General features: G+C 41.1%; 1 protein-coding gene across 1 annotated transcript; it reads left to right on the forward strand.

Annotated features, from left to right (window-relative positions):
• The first annotated feature begins 1,019 nt into the window (after nt 1-1,019).
• Nucleotides 1,020-27,856, forward strand: LOC137255083 (uncharacterized). Its single transcript, XM_067792575.1, has 23 exons — nt 1,020-1,179; nt 2,609-2,685; nt 3,370-3,485; nt 4,256-4,345; nt 8,035-8,175; nt 9,218-9,330; nt 9,962-10,062; nt 12,383-12,471; nt 13,981-14,096; nt 15,002-15,126; nt 15,774-15,866; nt 17,010-17,182; nt 18,043-18,138; nt 20,359-20,487; nt 20,872-21,015; nt 21,609-21,687; nt 22,269-22,372; nt 22,979-23,135; nt 24,285-24,422; nt 25,046-25,231; nt 25,870-26,085; nt 27,370-27,483; nt 27,695-27,856. The coding sequence occupies exons 1-23, from the start codon at nt 1,076-1,078 to the stop codon at nt 27,814-27,816; spliced, it is 2,823 nt and encodes a 940-aa protein (XP_067648676.1). The 5' UTR covers nt 1,020-1,075; the 3' UTR covers nt 27,817-27,856.

Below are 27,856 nucleotides of genomic sequence, written 5' to 3' on the forward strand. Positions count from 1 at the left end.
CAACTGGGGTTGTCTTGTCTGAGTACGGCAATAAAACATGGCTCCGCTCACAACGGCTCGTTAGTGGTAATTACGGCCCTACATCTTGATACAACAGTCCGTCCTAAAAATATAACAGGAAGTGACGTTTATGTAACGTCACCCTACTCACAGCAGCAAATTGTATGGTACATTTTGAGGCAGCAAAACGATATTGTATCCAGCTGCCAAGTCAGTCAAGCTAATCACCCTATCAGGTAAGTTATGTGTAAGTACAAGCAAGGGCTGCTTAAGACCGATTCTTACCCGGATTGTCACTAGTCATACAAACAACTGCAATGCATGATTTTGTAGCATGGTCAAAGGTCGAGTGAATGAAGTTAGTTTTACACCGTATTCTGCAATATTGCAGCAATATGGGGACAGTCTGTACATAATCATGTCTGGACCAGAACATCCTACGCAGTTGTGTCAACCACGGAAGCGAGTGTGACAACCCGATCCCGTTAGTGGCGTCTTACGCTAATAAAAACGGGGTTTCTGTGAAAATGTAACATTTCAGTGTTTTAATTACTTTCAGACTTTGAAAATTCTGATGGCATTTGCGTACTTCTGTATCAGATATAAACTTTATCACAAAGCGATCGTAACGTTACATGTCGTAACTCTATAGTGTACCTTTGGCAAACGAATGTCCCGATCCACAAAGCGTTCGTAACGTTACGACGTGTCTTTACTCTGTAGTTTTCTGTAGGCTAACGAATATCGTAGCGCTACGAACGCCGTGTAACAAACTAAGTTATTGATATTGGTATTTTATGATTAATATTTGGTGAGTATGTCAATGAATAAATACGTCATCATTCATAATTTCAACATTTACAAATATCCCTAACTATTTTTGTCCACTATACTAAGCGACATATCTTTCATCATGAATGGAACAAGGATAAACAGACAAATGTACATATACAGGTCTACAGTGCGCAGTAAGGAGCTGTCTTGGGCACGAACTAGACGAAACATGTGACATTTCCCATAATGTTTCAACTAGAGATAAGATTTGAGTCAGTTACAAGTCTGATCTTGTGGCGCCATGTTGGTTCCACGGCTCTTGTTTCCTTGCCTAATGTTCGGGTTTGTTTGGGCCAAGACTGTTCACGTGTATGTCAGTCCGGGTGGCTCGGATTCAAACTCAGGGTAGGTACAATGTGATGATTGGGGGTGCATAATGCGCAAGTATGGTACATTGAAAACACATTGCCGTATGCAAACCAACATAAGGGCTTGGATGTTGTGTGTGCTTTTCAGCCTTCGTATTGCTTTATTCTTCACGTCAAAGAGACACTGTGGTGTCTTCTACTCAACTTCGTTGTCAGAGTATTACGATGTCATTTGAACATGTGTGCACTGGCTCCTTGTTACTAACGTCAACTGTAGCATTCTCAAACTATGCTTAATGAAAATCAATTTTTCATAGCAATTCATATACCGTATCTTTCTTATTTTATAACCTTGATTCTGAAATACTTACCATGATTATAGCTTCGTTTACTGACATGGATCGGGCGTTAATGAACACTTGCCGCATTCAGATATGTCAAATAGAAGGTGCCTCAATTTCTCTATCAGCGTTCTTACCCTCGCTATGAATAAATACTAATGTCAATAAACCCCACCCCATCTATGGATCTATGGATCGGGCGTTAATGAACACTTGCCGCATTCAGATATGTCAAATAGAAGGTGCCTCAATTTCTCTATCAGCGTTCTTACTCTGGCTATGAATAAATACTAATGTCAATAAACCCCACCCCATCTATGGATCTATGGATCGGGCGTTAATGAACACTTGCCGCATTCAGATATGTCAAAGAGAAGGTACCTCAATTTCTCTATCAGCGTTCTTACCTTGGCTATGAATAAATACTAATGTCAATTAACCCCACCCCATCTATCATGTGAACCACCTGTTCATGAAGTGATATTAAATAATGATGGTACTGAGTGAGAGTATCCAAATCTACTGCTATCATCGTCACATACATGCAGAGGCAAGTCGACATCTCGCTTGAAAAACAAACGAATATACGGTACAAGTCCCTTTCGTCGAAATTTTCCTCACATTTCCACCTTAAGAATTTGTATCCTCACTGACACCTTGAACGTTGAGTCCTTTATCAACCAACGGGAGCGGTATTCGTATGTATCAACTATGTTCCTCAGACGTTTTGCTGGAGCTGTTGGAACATTCTTCGACAATAAAGGGAAAATGAGAAATGGATAGTTAAACTCATCCCTCTTGTCATACAGCCTTCTGTCTCATAACACTGAATCACTGCTTAAAAGTGGAGCAGGCGGGGTGATCTTCCTAATCTGCTTCATTTCACGTTCAGGTAGGTTAATAGTGGGGTAAGGATAGTTAAGGGTTATTCAATAATATAGGATCTTCGCTATGCCAATGTACCCCATGTCATATTCCAGGCAGGACATGTCGCTAGTGTGACTAGTACGTAGTGGGAAGGTGTACATCGTGCTGGAATAGATAACGTGTGCTGTGTATGATGTTATTAATGTTTCCAGTGCTTATGCTTGCTGCATAATGTCATTGAAGCGCTTTGGTTCATAGACTTGACGCTAGTCATCCTCTGAAGACTTTGGGCAAGGCCAAGTCTAAAATTGACGAGTCAGCCATCAGCGGCAATAGTAAGTAGTTACTTAGGAATGAGTTAATCGTGAAAACATAGAAGAATTTGGAAGCATTCATGTCTTTAAAAGCTTGACGTTCTCTCTTAGTAGAAATAGACGAAGATTTGCCGGGTTTTTTTGTATAAGATGGTATTTTCATTTGTTTAGGTACCGTTTCGAAAAAAACCATGATTCTGAAACTATTGAAGTCTGTTAAAATATTCAATAACTTACTGTCATGGACAATGAGGAAGGTATTTTAGCAATATGGCATGAGTTTAAATTTAACATGAACATGACGTTTGAGGAAAGTGCTGGCAGTGAATGACAAATCAGTGAAGAAAACGTCAAGAAAGTCAGTGAATCACAATCTATTGAATACTGATATTCCTTACAGGAACTGAACACTGTTAAAACATTCAGACACCGAAATGAGATAGATGTTTTGCTTAGTTTAGATTTTAGATATAACGGTGATAAGTAATGTAAATTAATTTTGTCAGAAGGAAGAGTTGCAAGGTTGTTAACACATCCACATCTGAACGTAAAGAATTAAGATGTTTTCTGACATCGAAGTTGTGAACTTGCCTCTTATAAAGTACAAGATCGGATGAAAAGTCTAAATTCATCTACGTGTAAATGTAAGAAAGACATAACCCAATTTAGTCTGTCATTAACATTTATAATCCTTATCGGCTTCAGCTATCTATGTTGAGCTGATGAAGGGTTACTATGATCTACCGTCCAGTCTCCACTTCACGCACAAATACACAGCACCGGTCACCTTCAGGGCCTACAAAGATCAGGAAGTGCATGTGGTGAGTCAGGAATAACATGGAATATTGATACAGGTCCTCCCCAAGGTTGTGTTTTATCACCGGTATTGTTCACGCTATATACTGACGACAGTGCCCTTGGCACCTCTGGATCCTACACATTTACGGGACTATACCATTTGAAGTGCCAATAGCGGACTGAGATTAAGAAGGTTAAGAATACAAATGAGGAAGTATACAGCCTGCGTACATTTATTATGAACCTGTAGATATATTCACGAATACAAATATCTCGGAAGACTTACGAAATCTTAACTTACCTGGAACATAAACACCGGGTGCATATATGCTTAAAGTCAGCTAAAACGTTTATGTTTACAAGAAAAACTTCGTTCTGTCAAAGTCTGTCAACATCTTATCCCCATTATCAATGCTTTATTCAAAGTGTTTTAACGTAGCGTATTCAATAGTGTCTCTAAACACATATTTAGCACAACAATCTTTTCAGCGAGGAAAATATGCAACATGATTATGAAATATGAATTTCATAATAGAGATGCATTAAGTGAGGAAAAGGGGACAAGGAAAGCAGGGAGAACACCTCTGGCAGCTCTCAGTATCTCAACAAAAATCTCCTTTCCGTCAGATGTTTTACGCAACCGTTCTATTCATACACTAACACGTCCCTGCAGTCTTTTACCCCATGTAGCAATAAGTTTAGTTAGAAGGCTAGCCTGTACATACTTGCACTTCTATAACTCCGTGTGTAAGATCATATAGAAAATCTTTTCTTCCCTGTTCTGGCGACATAGACGGGCGGGAAGCGGATTCCAGCGTCCCTGTTCCACAAGGTCACGGATAATTCAGTTCTTCAGTTATTGCCGCAGAATGCCAGAGGCAAGGTTAGTTGGTGTGCAAGGTACTTTGAATATTTAAAGGTTTTCCATATGTGTCATCCATTATGTATATATAGGCAGTGTCTTTAACCAAACAGTACAAAGAGACCATACATGAGCCGGGGCCTGTAAGGACAAGATATGTTGATCGTTCGGACAGTTTCACATATATTTTGTTACTCGTTGATTCCGAAACTGAAGTTTGAAAACAAAACCAAAAACGGTATTCAGTCTTTAAATAAACGCGATGTAAACAAACAGCAAGCATATCACATAACCAGAGCAGTATAAAATAGAGTTGCAGTACAAAATAAAGTAATATACTAAACCGCAAAAGAAAACACTTTGCCAGATATGTTTCATCTGATTTTTAAGCATTGTTTCACTTTTCATTTTTTAGCTAGACCTGGTTCGTAGCCAATGTTCAAGAAAATATGGTTTCAAATTCTGTGTTTGATACAAAAACATGTCGTTAAAACGCAGTTACTAAAGTAACAATGGGGCGGGGTTTTCTTGCGTATTTCATTAAAATGACAACACACCTGCATTCCGAGGTGACATCCCTATAAGAAGGGTCACCAAACATGCACCGAACCATTCACTGTTCGATAGTAGCGACACGCCACGGTTATCAAGGGAACAGAGGGGCCAAGCTTTAGGAAGACTGAATGCTGGCCACACTGCAAGACATGCTGCAAATCTTTTTTTCTGTTCATGTTCGATCAATATACAGGTGTCATTAGTTAACGGTGAAGCCATTGGTAACACTATTTCTTACAAGATGTAGAATTTACACTTTCATGGAAGATCTATACGACTAAGAACAAGCCGCTGAAATGTCATCTTGCACCAGTGGATCTCCAAGGACTTCCTAGCCTTTCTTATGAACTTGGTCAGGCGCTAGAGAACAATGTGCACTTTGTCTTGGACACGAGAGGAGGGTACACGATTCTGAATGAACGAGTGCCTCTAGTGTGTCATTTTCATTTAGGGAGTTCGTCTACAAATTGGCTACGAACCAGGTCTAGCTAACAACTTTGTGTCTGCTTATGACGATGTGCCACGTGTGTCAAGACATTAAACCTTATGATGGTACTCTTAGTTCTGTTATTTCTGTGACTGTATTTCTTTGTTTAAAGGTCACATGCAACGTAAAACACAACTTTGCAGATTCTGGTACCTTTCGGTGTGCACTTACCGAAACAAATCATAAAAAATGCCAATTCAACCTATAAAGTTGAAAAAAACGCGATGAAAAAAAAGCCCGCGAAATCGGAGTTCAAACGTTTCACTAAATTCCCCCCAACGCTGGGGGGAAAACTGGTTTCAACAGCTGTGCTGCGCTGCGTCCATAACGCATGCGCAGTGAATAGGTTCGCGGAGCTTGAAACAGTATGCATGCCCAGCGTCTGAGGTCGTGAGCAGTAGTCTAGTCTTGGTTGTGTACACAAACAAGTACATAATCTACTCGTTACGTAAAACAACTTGTTGATTGTAGTAAGCAGCCTCTGTCACAGAGAAAGCTCAGTGTCTGGTTTATTCACACCGATATATGTCTGTCTGCCTGTCTGCTAAAGACAACATGCAATACACAGCTTCAGTCATTGACCACGAGCAATTTGAACTTAACACCTATCAGACTATACGACATAAAGAAAATAAGTTGATTTATGACTCGTACACCCGAGTCACGTGTCTGCCACATTATGTAATTAGGCACGTGTGATATACATGACATGTTTTTATGTCTGTGGGTTGCAAACAAACTTTATTAATTTTTTTCGGATGACTGGATCTGACGGAAACTGGCGCAAACTCTTGTCAGATTCAAGTCCTGTTTTGTACTTGGACGAATGACAGATTCCAGCCACGCAGTAGTTTACTATCTCTACTGACATGATTTTTACTGGATCGAGAGCAAACTCAGAGAATATGTATTTTCTAAACCCAACATCTCTATATACATTCTTCATGGATAACGACTTCTTTTCGTGTATATGATTTTGTTTGACAACAGTATATGAATCCATACTGAAACGACGCATCAAGTACACAAAAAGAAGTTGTTATCCATAAAGAATCTTACTTTCTTGTGACTGGCTTTCCTTCTAAAATGCCCATCAAACAGATCATCTCTCTGTACACACAATGACCCCTCAGCATGTCAGCAAATGGAACAGCCAATCGGAAGCCGTCGTTACGCTTGAGTGCATATCCACCCGCTATGACTGGTTTCGGTCTCCCGAGGGCTTCGTTTCGGGGTAATAAGCCCAAGTACAAAATATTGCACTTTTGAATCGCGATTGTACGCTTATAATTTTGTTGTTGTTGTTTTTTTTTTAAAAGCAGCAATGTATATTATATGTCATGAATAAGTGATAAATGTGTTTTAATTACGTTTGATTTTTTGGTTGCATGTGACCTTTAAGCATATTTTATTCGGAAATGAAATGGACCAGCCACAAGTTATCCAACTTAGGAACGCCCTCTCCAAGAAGTTGCATATGTCATATTTACAATATAAAAAAACATTGACAACAGGGATTTGTTGCAATTACATATACAAGAATAAACTACACAAATCGTTCAGTTAGCTTAATATATCTATGTACATGTTCAAAGAACAATTCGTTTTCATAAAGTGACAGAGTAGCATGACCAAACAAAAGTATATCTAAACTAATGGGTATGTGATGTTTAACGACAGTATTGATATTTACAATCAATTATTTATGCTGTGTTGTATATAAAGAACATTCTAAAAGGTAATGCCGTGAGTTTTCACAAGAACAACCACAAGTACAAGAAGCATCTGATCTTAAATTACTTCTGAATAATTGGTAATTTAGCGGACTTGTATTGTACCTTAGTTTTTTGTGGAGAATGTTCAGTTTCCTTGCACCAGACAAAGAGAAAGATGGGGCTACAGTTATTTCACTTTGAATTTTTAGTTTAAAGCCAGTTAAATGAAAGAGTCTATTTGTCTTATTTCTATGGGAATGGTGCTCCACATTGTTCCACATTCCATCATGGATGGAAAAAAAGATGATGAGGAAAGTATTTCTTTACATGTGCTACATTTCATTTGACCCGTTATTAATGACGCATAGTATATTACACTTACAGCACTGTTACACAATGAATATCACTGCAACATCACAATAAGGAGCTAATGTCTGAGTGCGGGAAATACCAGTTCCCCTTTTGTTCCTTACTTACCATAATATGATATTATTCCCTCACAATGTACCAATATATAATTTCCTAGTCTGAAAATCGTTTTGTCTATATATGCAGAACGGATTGAGCTTAAGTTCAATATTTAGATAATGACTAATATCAGTCCAGTTTGTGGCTGCATGAGTTGTATGATCCCCAGGGAGTTGAAATTGAAAAATATGATATGATGAACAGAGACTTACATCCAATGATCGAGGGAAACAAAAGAAAGGGAGCATGCACACATGATGGACTATAGCGCTACACACACACACACCATAATAATAATAATGGTGTAGATTCTTTGTACGCGGCATACACATGCATTTCCAGTTACTAAAATTATAACAATCTTATTGAATAACTCTGTCTGCTTAACGTTTTCATAAATGTTCAATGACTGTTTGAGTTCGAATGATATTGATATTCCTTGTCGACATGAGTACACTGACAACTGGCATGCACGTCTTTCCCAGGTTCTGCAGGTCAAGCTCTCAGACGCAGGAATATCTGACTATGGCAAAATCACACGTTTTGGTTTCTACACGACCAAGATTTCATGGCTTGAGTTGTTTATCAATGGGAAACCAACACGCCTGGCAAGATACCCGAATGAGGTAGGCCTATCAGGACTTCATCCTTCAAACCTAATATACTTCTTGTGTTGTCTGATTCCAAGCTTGGGGAGAGATTTACTGGTTACTGAAACTGAAAAGAATACTTTCCAAAGACAAACGTGTTGATTTTAGAGTTGGAATGTTTCTGTAGAAAACGAAACTGTGTCTCATATAATGTGGTGTCACTGTAATGATATTGAAAAACATATTTTTGGCCATGCCGATAAAGTTTTCATCATTACAAAGCACAGGGTGTTTTACAAGTCCAGTGAGAATTTCAAAATTGTAACACTCAGCTAACAGGTTTACGTTGTCGCAATGTACTTGTCCATGTTACAATGTTATTGTGTGGATTGTTGGCGCATAGAGTAACAAAAGCGTCGCCGAAATGGTTGTTTGGGAAGCACGGGCCATCTTTAAAACGAATGGATGTTTTCTGATAATGATGTTCATCGATAATATGAGACTCGTAAGTCGTACAAGGCTCTACTTCCGGTACTAAGCTGGTTCCCGGCTCCCTTTGCGCGCCAACATGCGCGTTTCGAGATGGTGGCCGGCTTACTTCCGGTACCAGATACCCGTGACAAGCATATATTCAAGAACCAGTTTTGATTCCAAGTTGCGCGACCACCAAATATGCTCGACCAAGTGTACAACCATGCATGGCTGTCACAATTGTTGACAGCCGTAATGACTGACTATTGTGGGGTTGGTTAGAACGGAATCTTTCGTTCCTGCAAGGAGTATCGGTTTTTTACTGTTAACGGACAAGTATGAAACCAGTTGGAATTGTATGCAACTTGTTTGTTATCGGAAGTACTAATGTCTCGCGATGGGCCGATACCTACATATGGACCTTGTCCTATGTGAGCATGCCCATGTTGAACATCGATCACCATGTGCTGAAACATCCTGTGCAAGGACAGCTTCTGTGCAAGGACGTACTTTCAAGTTTCTGAACTAGAAATTGAGGTCAATGCTATATTAGTATTAATCGAACAATATGTGTCATGCTGTCATGTATGATGTGATGACTATGCAGGGGTATATAGACGTCACGGCTGTCAGCAGCAAGACCGGCACCACCTTCACGCACGGCTCCAGGGAGGATGCACGATGGATACATGAGAAAGAACCGTGGGCCGTTGGATACTGGTAGGAAGGAATATTGTGTACACATGAACCAATTTTTAAAACCATTATTTGTTAAACATGTCTAAAATACTTCATAGTAAAATGGTAAAATATTCCTTATCCATTTATTTTTATTGTTGGAAGTTAAAAATGATATTATTCTGAAACAAGAGGTTCAGTAAAGTATGTTTTTCAGTTGCAGTTTGCTTTGAGTACCTTACTTTTGCATCTCTGTTATACAAAATTTGTGAAACTGTCCATTTCGTGAAATGAACGGGTCACTTGCCATTTCACGGCATGAGCGAAGAACGATCAAATCGTACTAACCTAGCTAGTGTTCGAAACAGATATATAATTATTGCTGTATTTCCAATGATGTCTTCTCTCTATGGGTTTCCGAGGGCCGAACAAATTCCATCACTATACATGACTCCGAATGAAAAATAATATATTTCTTTTATTTCATATGATATGGGAAATCTACACATTGGGCATAATATCCCTGCTCCAAAGTTTTTCTTAAAAATATGATAAATGTATCTCCGACGTGTCACATAACCTGAAAAATTATCTCTTCAAAGTCTCAGTATCAAATACGTTCACATATGTTCAATGTATCAACGCAGTTATATGTGATCCCTTTACGTATCAGGTACTGGAGCTGGGCTGATGACGCTGTGAAAATATCGAAAATAGACTCACAGAAACACCAGATCACCCTGGCAACACAAACTCGATATGGACTGCGAACTGGTACGAGTATAAAATTTCACAAATTGTGTTTATATCAGTTTACTCTCCGATAGAATAGGTGTCCAGCACACATGTTTACTGGCAGCAAAAGGGGTCGTTTGCTTGATACACGTCATCGTATGCAACTTTCGTAGGTCGATGCTCATTATTTCGGCCACTAGATGTTTTTTCCTGACTCACAGACTCTACCTTTGTGAGTGCTGCATTAAGCATTAAGCAAGAAACAAATACATCCGCACTTGACGTATGGTTACTACTATACTGTCAAAAAAGATACTTCACAAAACATATTTTTTAAAAATAATTTTATCTGATGATAAATCTATGTATCCGAAATGGGATCCCTAAACGTTAGCAAAACCCACTCAAACGCATCCATTCCTCGTGCAAATGACATTAGTGCCAAATGAGCTTTTGCGCGTGCAGTCGATCACCTGATCTTCGCATCGAAGTTATGTTCATTTGCACGTATTTGCATTGGCCTCAAGAATTGAAAACCACTTTTAAACCGCAGTTCTATATGCCACGATTGTCAAATGTGCAACGTGAACTTGCCGTTGGCATGTGGCAAGCGGGAAGATCACGTATTGACGTCACAAGAGCAATGGGAGCCGTCGTACTGTGTGTGACCTGCGAGACCGTCTACAACAAACTGGCACCACTTCTGATCGCCCAAAGTCGGGTCGTTCACGTGTGACGTCACGAGCAGAAGACCGTCAAATCGTCCTACGTCACCCACGTGACAGATTTCTGTCGGCAGCATGAACCAGCTAGGGCTGAGATGTTTAGAGTCGACTGTCCTCATAGACCATTGGAAATCGGTTGTGGACTGCAAGTCTAAATTCTCGACTTCCATATCGTGGGCCAGTATTGACGCCGTTTGACGCCAGTATTGACGCGTCTGCGTCTGCCAACGTCACCTCCGGTAGACCCAGAGAGACTGGAATCGAGTCGTCTTTTAGCGATGAATCCAGGTTTATGCTCAGATTCGCGGACGGCAGGCATAGAGTCTGGAGGCGACGTCGTGAACGGTATTCCCAATGTTGTGTACAGGAAGCCGACATATTCGGGGGCAAAAGTTGCATGATGTGGAGTGCTTTCTGTGGGAACAACCGTTCCCGACTTCTGGTCATCCGTGGAAACCTCACCGCGACCAGATGCTCACCCCTGAACTCAGCCCAGGTCTACAGTTCCAGCATGATAATGCTCGACCGCATACCGCGATGTTGACACGGAATTTCCTTCAAAATGCTGGAATCAACGTCATGGACTGGCCATCGAGGTCCCTGACCGTAAGCTAATAGAGCACGTTTTGGATGCACTTCGGAGAAGGCTTCGTGGTCTTAGGAACCAACTTCAGAATTTGCAGGAAGTTGACGCTGCCTGGCAAGAGCAATGGCGCAGAATCCCCAACCACGTGTTCACAAGCATCAGGCAGTCGACGAGGAGACAATGTTTGGCAGTGGTGAATGCGTGGGACGGCCATACACAATATTGAACTGAGAAATTTTGAATTTTTATTCTTGTGACTTCACGTTCTGTATACCCACGCTTTGGAAATGCAGTGTAGCCTAATGGCACTAATTGTGGCACTGTCAGTGTATCGAGTACGTCACACAGGTCTGTCTGAACAATGAAATAATACCAATTCAACCATCTTTCATCTCTTGTTCTTTTATAATGCCCTGAAGAAAGAATGTGAAGTTTGTTTTGACTCAGTATATATCATATGAATGGTCATACTCGAAGGGCAAGCAGTTCTATTCAATTTTTTATGATAGTCTTCATTTCTTCTGGCCATTGTTTTCACCATTACATCACATAACGTAACCATCTTGAAAACAAATTAATGAATGATTAGATATAAAAGACAGAAATAATCATATAACTGGCAAAATACAGTTTGTGAGCAAATGGCACCGTGGTGGTTTATGTTCCTGTGCATAGAGCTGTCACAATTCGGTTAAAGTTAAGCGACACTGAGCGCGGAGAGTCTGTGGATGGGTAACTGTATTTGACATTTTGGCTCCAGAGAGTTTTAGGACTTCATTCCTGTACCATTACGTACACGTGATTATTGTGATCTCAAGTTGGGCGCGTTTGTTGAAAATTGCCCCCGTTCATCCGGTAGAGAATTGGTTACGTCATTTGGCTATTAACCTTCACGTACCTATAGGCAGTTTGAGTTATCCGAGATTGTTAGTGTTATGAACATTCTCTTAGTGAATGGAGTTTAGCACATTATAAATGTAGTTATCACTGAAGACACTGCTCTCGTTTTGCGTATAGGCGATATTTTGACTCCACTCCACAATTTCAGGCCACTACAATGATGCTCAACTTCAAGGTTTCTCTAACCAGGGTGGCTACTTCCGGGTGTTCAACATGTTGTCGGAACTAGATCAACCGGTGAGTGTGAACGTTCGTTCGTGACGAGAAGACTCATACCCCTATCGATAAAATGTACGTGCAAAATTGTGCAAACCAACCTGCATGCACGTATGACTTCACGTACGTCCGTCAAAGAATTTTGAGGAATAATTCTTTCTATATCTCATTCATCTCATGTCAAACAATACACCAAGGATACAGTTATTCTGCTTAATCAGATATTTCAAAATAGGTCCGATTTGTTTGCAACACAATTTTGAAAGCATAGCCAAGATTTATCCTGCTTGTTCGAAACTAACAAAAATTACGTGAGCAAAATGAATAAACCTTAATATAATGATAGTGTTCAAACAGTCGGTAGGATGTTGATATCAAATATGTACATACATATATAGACTGTACACAGAAAACATTTCAAAAAATTTCTTGATAGACGTGCATTGTATTTCCAAATTTGACAAAACCATAAATCAAACCACAGGCAAACTGTAGCGCAAGTGGGGTTGCGCAGCGTAGAGAATATGACCAGTCTTATATATTTATGAATATGTTTTATTCAACATTTTAAGCGCCACTCGTGGTACATCAGACCGTTCTTCGCCTCCATTACCCCTGCCAGCTTCCGGTTCAAAGCAGTGAAGGAACAAGTTATTATTCCGTATGGAATACATTAAGAGTTACCTCCCAAGCTTCATACGCCCACTACGCCAGAAGTGTGTTTATTGTAGAATAAATGTTACAAAAGATCTAACAACAACGCCGACACTTGTGACAAATACATTCCAACAGAATCATGATAAAATTAGGCAATATGGTATATCTTTATAATTTCTGCTTATTCTTGTTCCTTCACTCCGTTGAGCCGGAAGCTGGCAGGGGTAATGGAGGCGAAGAACGAACTGAATACCACGAGTGGCGCTTAAAATGTTGAATAAAACATATTTCACGTGAGTAATTGTTAAATATGGGGTTGGAAATCGGAGAGCACAACCTAGTGAGGAAATGGGAGTGTACCTTTGATGGTGGCGACATTTTATTTTGACACGAAAAATACTTTTTAAACCGAAGCGAGGAAAGTGTGTTGCCAACCTTTGCTCGCTTCGCTCGCATATAAGAAGACTGGTCATTTTCTCTACGCTGCGCAACCACATTTGCGCTACAGTTTGCCTGTGATCAAACAGTTACAAAAGTGATACAGGATGTAAAAGGCAATTGTCACTGATGCCACTTGTCCCTGCGGGTTTTTATGTACACAAGTGACATTTTCTTTTGGCAAGTGTATGTAACGTGTACAGAATACGCTCAATATTTCGCTTATCATCACAATGTGATCCGTAGACACCTATCACTGCACTAGACGTTGACTATCCATAAAAATCTGGTTTTTCTTTATCATTGCAATTTCAAAAATGCTTCTGGAAAAAGATAATCGAGATCTGCTTCATTCAGTATTGCAGAAAGGGGGAAATAATGCTGTTCTGGGAATGTGAGACAGACGATATCAATCCCTCCTTTTGTCTTCTTCAGGAAGAAGTCTACCTAGACCGATCTACTGGTATCCTGTACGTGTGGCCCAACACCCCACACGGCACCTTGTCTGACTCTGATGTCATCTACGCCTCCATGGTGACAGACTGTGTGAAGTGAGTCTGATTCCTACATTGTACACCCGCGAAGATCCGAGTTAGAACTGGTCTTAACCCATGCTTGTCGTAAGTTGTGACTGTGGCTCGCTGACTTGGTTGACACATGTCATCGTATCCCAGCTGCGGAGATCGATGCTCCTGCTGTTGATCACTGGATGATTAGGTACAATTAAGATCACCGCCATATATCTGGAATATTGCTGAATGCGGCTTTAAACAAATGTACAAACAGTTTTATACTCTGTTTTAAAATTGTTTAAGGAGCATAATGATTATGTTAATTTTTGAAATTCAGTTTTTATTTTATAATCTTCCCTCTACCTATCCCAAGAGCACTCCCTGCACGGCTGCACATGAGACCCAGAGATCTCTTGCCTGCATCGCAGACTTGTCAGATTACCATTGGCAGCGCCAAGATCATGAGATGTGATCCCCATGCCATAACGCTTTCTACATGTCGACGTTGCACAACGTCAGTGCGCCCATGAGACATTTCGACTCGTCAGTGAACAAAACACCATCCCAATCTTGTCCCCTAACATGAATCTTTACCGGGAGTGGTCCTTGGACCCTTTCTTCAATATGTATTAACCCGTGAAGGTCCGGGGTAGAATAGGCCTTCCACAACCCATGCTTGCCATGAACGGCGACCGTGCTTGTCGCAAGAGGCTGGTGGCCAGGCTCGCTAACTTGGTTGACACATACCATCGGTTCTCAGTTGCGTAGATCGATGCTCGTGCTGTTGATCACTGGACTCTCTGGTCCAGACTCGCTTATTTACAGACCGCCCCCATATAGCTGGAATATTGCTGAGTGTAGCGTAAAACTAGATTCACTCATTCATTCACTCATTATGATTTATTTCCACTTTTGTGTTTCTTTATGGGTTTGGTGTGTTACAGAACAGATTTCGAGGTGAACAATCTTCACTTCGAAGGCTTTACTGTTGAGGCTTGTCGGCGGTATGGATTTGATCTGAACCATGGCCACAATATTGACTTCATGAACGTGGAGATAAAGAATACAGGTGTACAAGCTGTTTTTACTTCTTAAAGAAAAATTCCGTACACGCATTCAAATTTGATTTCCCTCACAAGTAACATACGTCAATGTATGTTATTTTTGAGGGTACTCTTTCTCAGTAAAGATTATTACGGTTCAGGTTCCATTGAAAGCTACGGTGGCTGAGTGGGTTAGACAGCTATATGCTGATGATTACGAATCAGACTCTGGGAGTATATGTCCGAATCCAGATGGGAGTCCCGCTCAGAAATGTACTAAATCTATACAGACTTTACCAAGAAATATATTACATTTGACTACGTTCGAAATGGCGTTGTTTATTAATAACATACGTTATTTAAACATATTATGACTGGAAACAGTCACCGAAAGACTGTAAACTGAAGGTTCAAAAGCATCTAAGACACCTGTGTTACGAACTGCATCTTCAAGAGAAAAGAAACATTTCTTATAATTTGTTTCATTTTAGCCATAATCAAACATGGATGTGTTTTTCCTTTTCACGCCAGTTCACGCTGATACGGATTCCAAGATGTTGAGGTTTTCAAACATTCAAAGACACCCTACGTGCACCATTCCATAGGAACCTTGAAATAAGTCAGTTTTGTGTTCAGCCATCGGTACATCTCAGAAACAAAATGATTCTTTCAGGTGGCTATGGAATCCATTGTTCTGGTGACTGTCGCTATGTGACAGTTTCGAAGTGTGAGATCCATCACACTTGTGGAGGAATTTCAATAACAGGTTAGTGGTACTGATTTTAGAAGAACAAGGTTATAACATTGTAAACAAAGTAAAAGTCAATGTTATATTTCAACTGATATTTAGCTCACGTGCACTACAATAACCTGACCGCCTCCCCGATATGGCGATGGGGCATCGAAGCTTTGCGCAAAAAAGTCGTAGTTCGACCTCGTAACACCAAAATACGTTAATTGCCGGTACCTGTTTTACACAACCGTGAGTTAGAAACCCATGTGAGAAAACTGATATCACACATATTTGTGAGATTGATTTCTATCCCCGTCATTGGCTACTCCATAGTGATGAAATAGGGTCTGGTTATGACGAACGACTTCCCTGAATAACGTTCACTGATACGCTACTCGTGCTTCAATCGAACGGAAACCCGTTACTCGGACCAAACACCTTAACACCTACCTCTTGTTTTCCCGATTGTAACATAACTGGTATTTATACAATAAAACACAATTAGAATAAATATAACACGAATCTACTTTTTTCAAATTCCTTCTATAAAATCCTTTGACTCTGGTGATGAATTCAACTGGATCGAACAATTAGTAATACATGTGTAAACGATTGTGTGAATATCGCCGTAAGAGATGAAGGTCAATTAGCCCTTCGATTATTCTAATTATTGCTATGACTGTGTTTTGGCAATGAACGCATAATGCAATCTGGCTGTCAAGGAGTCAGTATGCTGTCTGGCATCTATGCTAAGCTGGATTATAATATCTCTCTAGTGTCTACAACAATTACATACACGTGAATACCTGGGTTATTCATTGTTGTTCTATAACGCATAATGTGATTGATATACTATCAGCAGACCGCTAAACCTAAAAGTGGTCTTCATCAACCCGTGCCTATCGCAAGAGGCGACTAATGGGAATCGGATGGTGTACTTTCATCGTATCTCAATGTCGTAGATCGATGTTCTTGATATCAGTCACTAGGTTGTCGAGACTCGACTGTGTGGAGCCCGTCACCATATAACTGTAAAGGCGTTAAGTGCAGCATTAGACAACCAACAAATAATATAAAGATAATTAAACGCAGAAATCCTGAACGCGACGTTGTACCACATTCCATATAACCGTTTCTCAAACTAATATATATCATCTTTGGTATTATTTGGAATAGGTGGTGATCGGAAGACTCTATCGCCATCTGGTAACATGATACAGGACAACCATATCTGGCAGTATGCACGTGTCGGGGGCGTCGGCTACAACGCCATCAGCCCCGGAGGAGTTGGAATAACAATGCGCTACAACCACATCCACGACGGCCAATACACGGGAATCAGATGGGGGGTAACAAATACTGCTTCTTCGATTTTTTGGTTATGCAAAAATAGAAAAATAACAGAATGTGTAATAAAATGAGTAAATTTAGTTATACCTTAAAATATTAACGAGTCCTACTTAGTTTACTGTGCCAGCTGGATTCACACATTTGATTGAGCATTTCCGTAACCCTTCGATATATGCCTGTACTAACGCTAATGTGACATACGGAAACACGAGGTCGTAAAATGATTCACAATGCATCTGGCTCACTGGTTACACCTGTTATGTGTATTGTGCGCTTATTCATTGTAGTTCTATAACGCATAATGTGACTGATATATTATCAATTCCGTGGCAGACCGCTAAACCTGTCTAGAGGCAGAGCCTCGTTTTGAGATTTCCACGAGTTCCAGGTGTCCGTTTGTCCGAACTGGCTGTTCGACAGGGCACTCTGTACAACTACTTTGCAACGATTAGAAGGAGCATAGTGTTGCAATATATAGGTGCTTAGATGTATCAAATCATACTGATTAATATTTGTGTATCCAGTTAAATGGATTACTCTAAAACGTCTGGACTGGTTATTGCACCAAGTTGCGGAATAGGACGGATCCCAGTTGCTACAAAACGAGACCTGTGAAATCAATGTTTTGATGGGATGGGGTAGCCCAGTTATTACAGTGTTCACTGAAGACCCCAGTTGACATTATGTGAAGCCTATTTCCGTTGTGCCCGCCGTGATAATGCTGGAATATTGCTAAAAGCGGAGGAAAACTAAACTCACTCACTATAATTGCTAAGATTGTATAGTTTAGATCTTACTGACATTTGGTAACACCCAGTTCACTCACTCAGTTTTAGTTCACGTATTAGTTTCGTTGCAGGGCAATGATCATGTGATGGAATACAACCACGTACATCACGTGTGTGTCAACTCAAGTGACTGTGGAGCCTTACACGCCGGGAGGGACTGGACAATGGTGTGTGGGATGTGCTTTTTCAGATGATAATATGCACGTTCGGTCCAATAACATCAGGGACGTTGGAGGAGCCTAGTGGTTAATGTGTTTCCTCATCCCGCAGTAGACCTTGGTTCGATTCCCCAAATGGTTACAATGTATGAATCCCATTTCTTTGTGTCCCTGTCTGAAAAACGGCGTAAAAGTAAACTCACTCACCGTGATGCGGCGCGACATTGGCGATATTCGGGTCTGAAGTGGAATTAACTTCACTTGCGTCTTTTTTTTAATCCTTAGGGAAAAAACAGACAAAACCATTTTCTTTGAAATCTGGGTGATCTTCACTAAAAAATATATTTTTCTAAATGATAGTGATGTTTTATGTGAGTGAGTCAGACATATTGTGAGTGTCACATAGTTGTGAATAGACAAATTTATAGTCAACTGAGTTACATAGTTGTTTAAGAATAGCACAGTCAGTATCGGCTAATTCATCATAATGAGGTGTTGCCTTAGCAAGATCAAGATGTTGTCTAGTTATATACTTCAAAAATCTGAATATTGGAGATGTGTTTCATGAAATTCCGCTTTTAGTATTAGAAAAGGTTTCACATCACCGTTATCTGCTATAACATCTTGCACAGTTTTCATTCCCTTTTCATACCATGCAACAAACAGACCGATATCAGTATATGGTATAAAGTTCAAAATTCGTAGACATATAAAGTCTCTAATGCATTCAGTCTGTGTTGTATTAATACAAGTACAACATACTACAACATCTTTCCAAAACAAATTTTTAATATTTCTGGAGTAGGATAAAAGTTTTTCTCTTTCAAATTTAAAGAGATCGATGTCCCCAAAAGGATATACTTCTTGAAATACTAAGTGCTGCCACAATCCCCTTGCTTTGAACAGTCGGTTAATCCATTTAATCTTCATGTAGTTGCAGAATGATATCTATCACTTTCAACCCCCCCTTTGACCCGTGAAGGTCTCGGCGTAGAATAGGCCTTCAGCAACCCATGCTTGCCATAAAAGGCGACTCAGCTTGTGGTAAGAGGCGACTAACGGGATCGGGTGGTCAGACTCGCTGACTTGGTTGACACATGTCATCGGTTCCCAATTGCGCAGATCGATGCTCATGTTGTTGATCACTGGATTGAGTGGTCCAGACTCGATTATTTACAGACCGCTGCCATATAGCTGTAATATTGCTGAGTGCGGCGTAAAACTAAACTCACTCACTCACTCAAACACCCCACCCCCACCCCCACCCCCACCCCCACCCCATTCAGAATCACTTATTAACATATTTCTTTTAATTTTATCACGTTTGCCGCCCCAAATAAAGCCCCGTGAGGATCCGGGGTAGATTAGTCCTTCAGCAACCCATGCTTGCCATAAAAGGCAACTATGCTTTTCTTAAGACTCGACTAACGGGATCAGGTGGTCAGACTCGCTGACTTGGTTGACGCATGTCATCGGTTCCCCAATTGCACAGACCGATGCTCATGCTGTTGATCACTGAATTGTCTGGTCCACACTCGATTATTTACAGTCCGCCGCCATGTAGTTTGAATATTGCTGAGTGTGGCGTAAAAATAAACTAAACTCACTCACTCACTCACTCACTCACTCACTCACTCACTCACTCACTCACACCAGTATCTGTGTCTAGATGTGGTGCTGTACTGGGTAATTTATTTCCTCATGACACTAATGACAACCGACTATTGCCACTGCACTCAAGACTCCATCAGTTTAAACACAGAAGTGTCTTTTTTCTTGCATATTTTTTACTTTTTAAATGTAGCGTCGTAATTTATACAAAAAAAGAGTTTTAGGGAGTAAATGCATCCAGTCTATCAGTAATAACACTTTTTGATGTACTCAGTTTGTAAAATGTGTAAGCATTTTAATCCCTAACTGTAGCTACTAACTGTAATGAAGATCCGGGTTAAAACATGATCTTCAGCAAACCATGCTTGTCGTAACAGGCGACTAACGGGACAGGGCAGTCAGGCTCGCTAACTTTGTTGATACATATCATCCTATCCCAGTTACGTAGGTCGATGCTCATGCTGTTGATCACTAAATTGTCTGGTCCAGGTTTTATCATTTCCAGAGTGCCGTCACTTCGCTTGAATATAGTGGGGTGCAAAACTAAAGTCACTTATGCAGTCATTTCTGACCAACACTAAACTGCTCCACATCTGACAATCTTCGCTCCTTTATCAGCGAGGCAACGTCATCCGCTACAACCACATCCACCACACTCTTAGAAACGTCCCTGGCGCCCAGGTCCGCGGCATCATGCTGGACGACGAGTACTCCAGCGTCGACATAGAACACAACGTCTTCTACGATGTAAGTCCAAGAGATGCAGCAATAGCATTGTAACACGAAAACCTATGGTCCTGCCACGCTTGTAGCATAAGATATTATTAATCGAATTACCTCGTTAGCTTCTAGCTATTTGTTGTTTTTAGAGCTTCTTTCTGGTTATTTCAGAAACTGTGTCTTGAGTCCGATTATTTTCTCGTTCATTGGAGTATTCCTTAAAAGCCACGCTGATGGAATGAGAAAATTAACCCAGTAAAAAGAAATTAAACGACGCAGAGTGAAATGTTGACGTACAAAATAACTTACCCCCCAAAGTGTCAACACGTGAAGAACACTCCCAGATTTCTGTTCTCTGAATGTAAGCATGCATTATCGACAGTAATATTAATCTACCTTTACTTTCCATAGAACGAGGTCCACACCAACATCGGCGGAGGCCGTGACAACATCATCCGTTACAACGTCTTCTATAACGCCACTGCCTACGCCATACAAGTTGACGGCAGGGGACTCCAACATTCCAACGAAGCTGAACTGATGCAGCATCTCAAGGTAAATAAGGGGCGTGTGAAGTAGCCTAGTGGTTAAAGCGTTCGGTAGACGGGTTCCATTCCCTACATGGGTAAAATGTGTGAAGCCTATTTCTGGTGTCTCCTGCCGTGATATATTTGGAATATTTATCTCAATAATCTGTAAATAATGATGGCCACCACAAGTGGACTTAATGTTTGCATGACACATAAAAGTTTACTTAAAATGGCACCAAAATGGTGAAACATATGTATGAAAGAATTTAAAGCAAAACAAATGTTAGCACCACGTATTTGTTTGTTTTATGACGTAATGATGTCACTTGTTTCCTCCTCCACTAATCTTGTTCACCTGGATGTAGTCATACGCCAGTTTTCAAATTGTCTGTTAAAGGGACGTTCCGCTCTTAATTAGGCATGATATTAAACGCTAGAATCTCACCCTCGTGTCTATTGAGGTCAAACATATAACCACTCGTTGATAACAGAGAGAAAACGACTCGGGAAGACATCCGTTGTGATATATTTGATATGAAAAGAAACGATGTTCTCTATCTAAACACTCGTAGTATACTTTTCCCTTATTTATCAACCAATGGAAATATTCCATTCCAGGCTATGCCGTATACCAACCCGCTGTGGACAAGCAGATACCCTAAACTGGCCAACATAACGAACCCTGGTGAACCAGCAGGTCCGATAATGAGATCATAACCTTCTGGTAATTTATCGACATCTTAAGGGATAACATACGAGCGTGTAAACTGAAAACACTTGATTGACTTGGCTTTGCTTCAATTTGCGACGAGTAGTAGGATAGGTAGCATTTTCCACTACGACTGGTTCATAAACATACGTTAGAGATGCAGTAAGGCTCGTACAATTGTCTCTGCATCTAGTTTTAATTTCTTATAGATGTAGATATGTATGCATGTATGCATGTATGCGTGTATGCATGCATGTATGCATGTATGTATGTGCGTGCGTGTGTGCGTGGACAAACATCTTTAACATTCCCCGAGGTTGACGTGAAAACTGTTCATTCGAAGTCAGATGTATGTTGTTGCTTGCTCGTTGCAGGCTTTCAACTTACTTTACATAATTCTCATTTATTAACCTTTTGCTTGCAAATATGTAAAATGCTAAAACAGATCTCACTCTGTTCTGTACCTTCCCAAACAAATAAATAAAAAATCATTTTTGATTATGTCTTATAACATTTAAAACCCTTAAAGATAATCAAATCATATAATCGCGTTCACCTTTACGTTTCAGGCAACGAGATATCCAATAACATATTCTACAACAAACATGGTATACACTACAGTCAGAATAACATAGAAAAAGCAGAGTACTTCAACGTGAGGAATAACTTTAAGGTAACCGAGGTGTACTGAGAAGTGAAACATTAAATATAGATTCAAAACGTATACTTAATGATGGAAGAGTTAATATGATACCCAACTGAATTGGTCTTTAGCAAGCTTACGTTAGGGTGACTAGCTGGATCGGGTGGTCAGACTCGCTGACGTGTCATAGTACCCTGTGGACAGGGATTTTGGCGTTTGGACAACACCAATCCCCTTTCATGCAGTGTGTTGGAAAAAATAAATCGATGTCAAATGCCTTTCGTGAGTGTCAAACTATCACCGGGGCTTGGAGACTGGCTTGCTATTGATGGCAGTCAGCAGCTTCACCTTTTTCCGTGTGAAAAGATCTGGATGCTATACTTCTATTCGAAGTCGCTTAAAACACAGCAATTGGCCATCTTTCAAAAACAAATATCACTTTTACCGTTAAGACTTCCTGACTGTTTTTTCCACACTGTCATTGAATGTTGAAGTGTTTCTTGAGGTAATGCATGAAACTTTCCAAGCTTTATAAGATGATGGGTGTGTGTTTCACTGTTTTGAGAATCACGGAACCATGATTTATGGAGCAGAAAACCTCTTGACAGGAAATGCTCATTTTACTTTACGTCACAGTCTATGTCATCTACTGACTTCTGGTCACGTGCCCATGGCGACTTCCGGGTCCGTTGTCGGGCACAAGAGTGGGCCAATGCCATCAATTTCCCCCAGTCTCCCGATGTGAACCACGTTGGACCACGTTACCCCACAGGACCTCTGTATATGCAGCAACGTCAGTTTGGTTGTATTATCCGGGTTAGAATCGGTCATCCGCAACTTGTGCTTGTTGTCAAGCTACTTACGGGATTGCATGTCACTGTGTCAGTTTATTGTAACTATTGGATTGCATCCGTTAAGATCCTGTGTAGCACTTGTCTGCATCAACCCATCCCAACTTGTCCAAAATGCGGCTTATGGAATAGGGTGATCAGGGCAGACTTGCACCAAGCCGTTTTAGCGCTACGACTATCTTATGCCCATGTTGGAGAATGGGAGTTACAATCATTGTAGCGCTAAGATCGCTTTGTGCAGGTGGGCTCAGGCTTGCTGCCCCGGCTGGTAGAGCTGTCATATCCCAACTGCTTAGATCGATGCTCATGCTGTTGACTGCTGGATTGTTTTGGTTTAATTCGATCATTTACAGACTGTTGCTATGTATATGGATTATTGATAAACGCAACATTGAACAACCCTATACTGGTTTGCTATATTAATTGTTAGCCAGTATCAGCTTAACTATTTTCAAAGTGTTCTGGTGACTTGTAACTACTCTACCCTGTTGTGAACATTGGCCTCAGACGGAACTGGCCTCGCCTTAAAATTACCGGATCACGTGAACACTGCGGATGCGTTGTAATGTATCATGTGACATCCGACGTTCACGAAGGCTTTTGCTCATGTATTGCAAAAATGTCTGACAAGTATACATAACATTTTATCATGAACACCACGTAAACCACAAATTGACCAAAACTGTGTTATAATCCCTTGGGGCGGTGGTTAAAGCGTTGGGTCGTCACGCTGAAGACTCACGTTTACAATGTTTGAAGCTAATTTCTGACGTTCCCAGCAGTGATGATGCCAAAATGTCACTATATACGGCGTAAAATCATACTCAACCATTGTGATCCCTGACTTGTATACTGTTGAACAGCACGTTTCAATTTACCGAGGTAGAACGTGTTTCTTGCAATTTATACCCGCATGGGTTCCATGAAAATGGATTGGGTTTGAGATCGTGTTGCTGATTGTAATTGTGCACCGATAGTGCAGAATTAGATGGTGTAGATACACTGTTACAGTCTCTGGTTTATCTGGTTCAAGATAGACTATCATTATGGACCAGTGTCCTGATAGTTTGTTTAATATCAACCCTTTACAGCCAGAATGACTGAGTGGTCACCAGCTCAACCTGCCGCATGTGCCGGAACCGTCGCCCCAGCAACGAAGACACCACAGACGCCATACGTCTCAGACGGCTCCGGGCCTAATACAATCTACCCGAACATCCAGAAACAAGGTATTTATTGGCAAGAGATCTTGGTTACAGTCTCTACATCCAAACTGACGCTCCTTAGACATATTGTTCCCTACAACTCCATTACTGCTTTTCCAGCTTTGAATGACAAGTGTATGTCCACACATGCATCTGCTAACACGAGTCATACCTATCATCAGATGGGAATAACGGGGTCGTGGCTAATTTGGTTCATGTCTTTGACGAATGCATATATCGATGCTCATTGTGTCTGTTACCGTATTGTCTGTTTAAGACTCGGTTTACTGATTGCCGGAAAGTAGGTAAAATATTACTGAATGTGACTTTCAACAGTAACACGTGTCGGTTAGAAGTCATTGGGTGTATCCTCTGCCTCTTTTCATGTGTCAGTTGGTCGTGAGAAATCAAATCCACGTGCACGTCACGCCCTCAGGACAGATAATCGCTTGATTGACATCATGAACGTGTGTCGATCTACGCATTTGGCATACAACGATGTGTCAATCATGTCAGTAAGCCAGACTACCCGACTCTTACGACAAGTATGAATTACTAAAGACAGATTCTAACCCGGATCTTCATGGGTTATTAGTTTGGGTGGAGTCCACAAGGTAAGGATATCAATAAGAGGTATATCTATTCAGGTTGCTGGCTGATCATCACCGGGTGTCCCCTCCACCCCGTCAACGGCACACAGCGGGACGTGTGGGGGGAACAGCATGAACAGACCGGGATGAAGGAGGAGAACTGTCTGAAGAGGGCAGCAAAGGAGTGGAGGTACTGTGGCTCACCTGCCAAGGAAACCGTGACAGCAATCTTCGGCCCAACAGGTTTGACTTGCTATTTTGTCTACCTTGGTGGACACTACTCTGTCTCACTACTTCAAAAATGCAGATCAGGCAATTAATAAGAACCTCTCCACACATAGTATAGATCTGAATATCGTTTAAGCATCGCTGTTTAAAGGCAATTGGGGGTGGTGGGGGTAACCTAGTAGATAAATGGTTCACACGTCACCCAAAAGACCCGGGTCCTATTCGCAAGTGGGTACAATATGTGAAACCCATTTCTGGTGTGAGTGAGTGAATGAGTTTAGTTATATTCCTCAGCAATAGTCCAGCTATATGGCGGCGGTCTGTAAATAATCGAGTCTGGACCGCTCAATCCAGTAATAAACACCATGAGCATCGATCTGCGCAACTGGGAACCGATGACATGCGTCAACCAAGTCAGCGAGCCTGACCACCCGAACCCGTTAGTCGCCTCGTACGACAAGCTTAGTCACCTTTTATGGCAAGCATGGTGTGCTGAGGGCCTATTCTACCCCGGGACCTTCACGGGTCCGTGTACTACAGAAGAAGAACATAGTAACTGAAATGCTGAAGATTTTAGTGATCTTGTTTGGTATTTGCTGGTAGAAACGTCATAGTAGGTGACTGTTACGGGGAAGATATTGCATGTGTTCCAGGCGCCATGACTATTGCTGGAAAGCACTGCTACTTCGCCGACTACGGGTGTGTCAATCATGGCGGTGCCCACCCTGGGTGGCTGGAGGTTGATAGCTACGGGGAGGCTCACGGAGGTCTCACAGACGAGGAGACGTGTCTGGGCAGGGCTACTGCCCAGTGGACATGGTGTGGGGCTGACCCTGCCCACCCCTACACAAGCATCTATGGCCCAACAGGTACGTTGTTTGGTTCAGTGCGTGAATGAGCCACTAGGTTGGGCTTGGCACCACGTGCCATACACTCCAGTTCAATAACGACGGGGAAAGGTTGTTTTGAAAGTGCTGCCAGACATGACAAATATCCAAGAAGTACAGATAAAACCTGTGCAGACAGGCAACCGCGCGGACACATGCGGGGTCATAGTAAAGGCAAACCTGTAAGTCAAAACTGATCACAGGATCCAGTCAGGCCTAACGGACACAACTCAATACAGTGTAGTTCGCTACCCTGTAGACAAAATGTGGTAAACCGTAGACAGGTAGATTTGCCGACATGACAATGGGGGGATAATCCCATGTTTACGGCATGATGGCTGTGGTATCTTAATGTAATAACCATGTAATCAGTGAATGACAGCAATGATGGCGTATGGTCATTTACTGTGTGACATCCGTTACATCGCAACTGAGGTGTGCGGACTTGTTAAACGCCACATTGAGCAATACTCAGCTACAGACAGACAGAGAGACAGACAGATAATTTATTTGAGTTTCACCTCAACATCATACATATGTACACAGAAGGGAATAATGAAATGTTGCGCCAGTCTTTATTGACTTATGACAATATAACAAATAAGATACAAAACTAGAAGAACTAGGTTCTGAAGCAGGTGAAGAGCTGATAAGGGCATGTCGTCGCCGTAAGAAAAGAAAACATGTTTTGGTTGTGCTAAAAGACACTTGCGTATCAAAAATCTATCCCATCAAAGTCCCTGAAAGACATAAAGCTATCAGTAAGCTGCTCAGAATTACTAACAAGGACATCTCTTTCAAAAGAATAACGTGGACAGTGCAGTAAAAAATGACTCTCATCTTCAATAAAGTCTTGACAGTAAAAACATGTTCTTTCCCTTAGAGGATTACAATTAAAACGTCAGTTTCAACTCTTAGAGGAGCAACACCACATCTAGATGTAGCACCACAGTGCTAAAGCATGCTTGTAAGAACGAGGCATTTAATAAATAGATATATTGCAGGACGCTATTCATCTTTGATGGTGGCATAAGTTCATTGTATTACCTCCATTGTTCGTTGTACCATTCACATCTGAAATAGAGTTTTTTCAAGAAGAGTGAAAACGATCGAATTCGCAGATGGGGTGCGAGGGCATGTGTCAACCAATTTATCCAGCTAGCCTGACCTCCCAAATCCGTTAGTCACCTTATAGGCTGCTGAAGATAATTTCAAGTAATAGTCACTAAGCGGCTTCTATTTACTATATGAGGACTTTACTCATAGGTGCGACTAGACATGTTGGAGGCGGATGCTGGATCAAGATCTCAACCTGCCCCTCAGACAACAAACGTACTGGCTTCTTCTATGACGCCTGGGGTGCTACCAACCTTGGCACAGGTGAATGAGAGAGTGAGTGAGTGAGTGAGTGAGTGAGTGAGTGAGTGAGTGTCATTAAAGAAACTTATATGAAGCATTATATATATTACACACAAATCGACAGCCGCGTACATTCTTCAAAAGATCGTGACGTTTAATTATCTTTGATAAATATGACACAGAAAGACAGAGCAAAAGAATGCCTAGTCTTAAATAACTTTCTTTATTCCAGATACTGACTCCAGCGAGTGCTTGTCCAGAGCTGACTACTTCTGGCAACATTGTGGGTCACATCGAGACCAACCCGTCACAGCCTACTACAAACCCAGGGCAGTTTCTAAGACTGCGCCCTGAGAAGATGTATAATCGAAATTAAAGACCTTCATTATTCTGA

Source organism: Haliotis asinina, chromosome 1 (assembly GCF_037392515.1).
Source record: "Haliotis asinina isolate JCU_RB_2024 chromosome 1, JCU_Hal_asi_v2, whole genome shotgun sequence".
Taxonomy (NCBI): Eukaryota; Metazoa; Mollusca; class Gastropoda; order Lepetellida; family Haliotidae; genus Haliotis; species Haliotis asinina.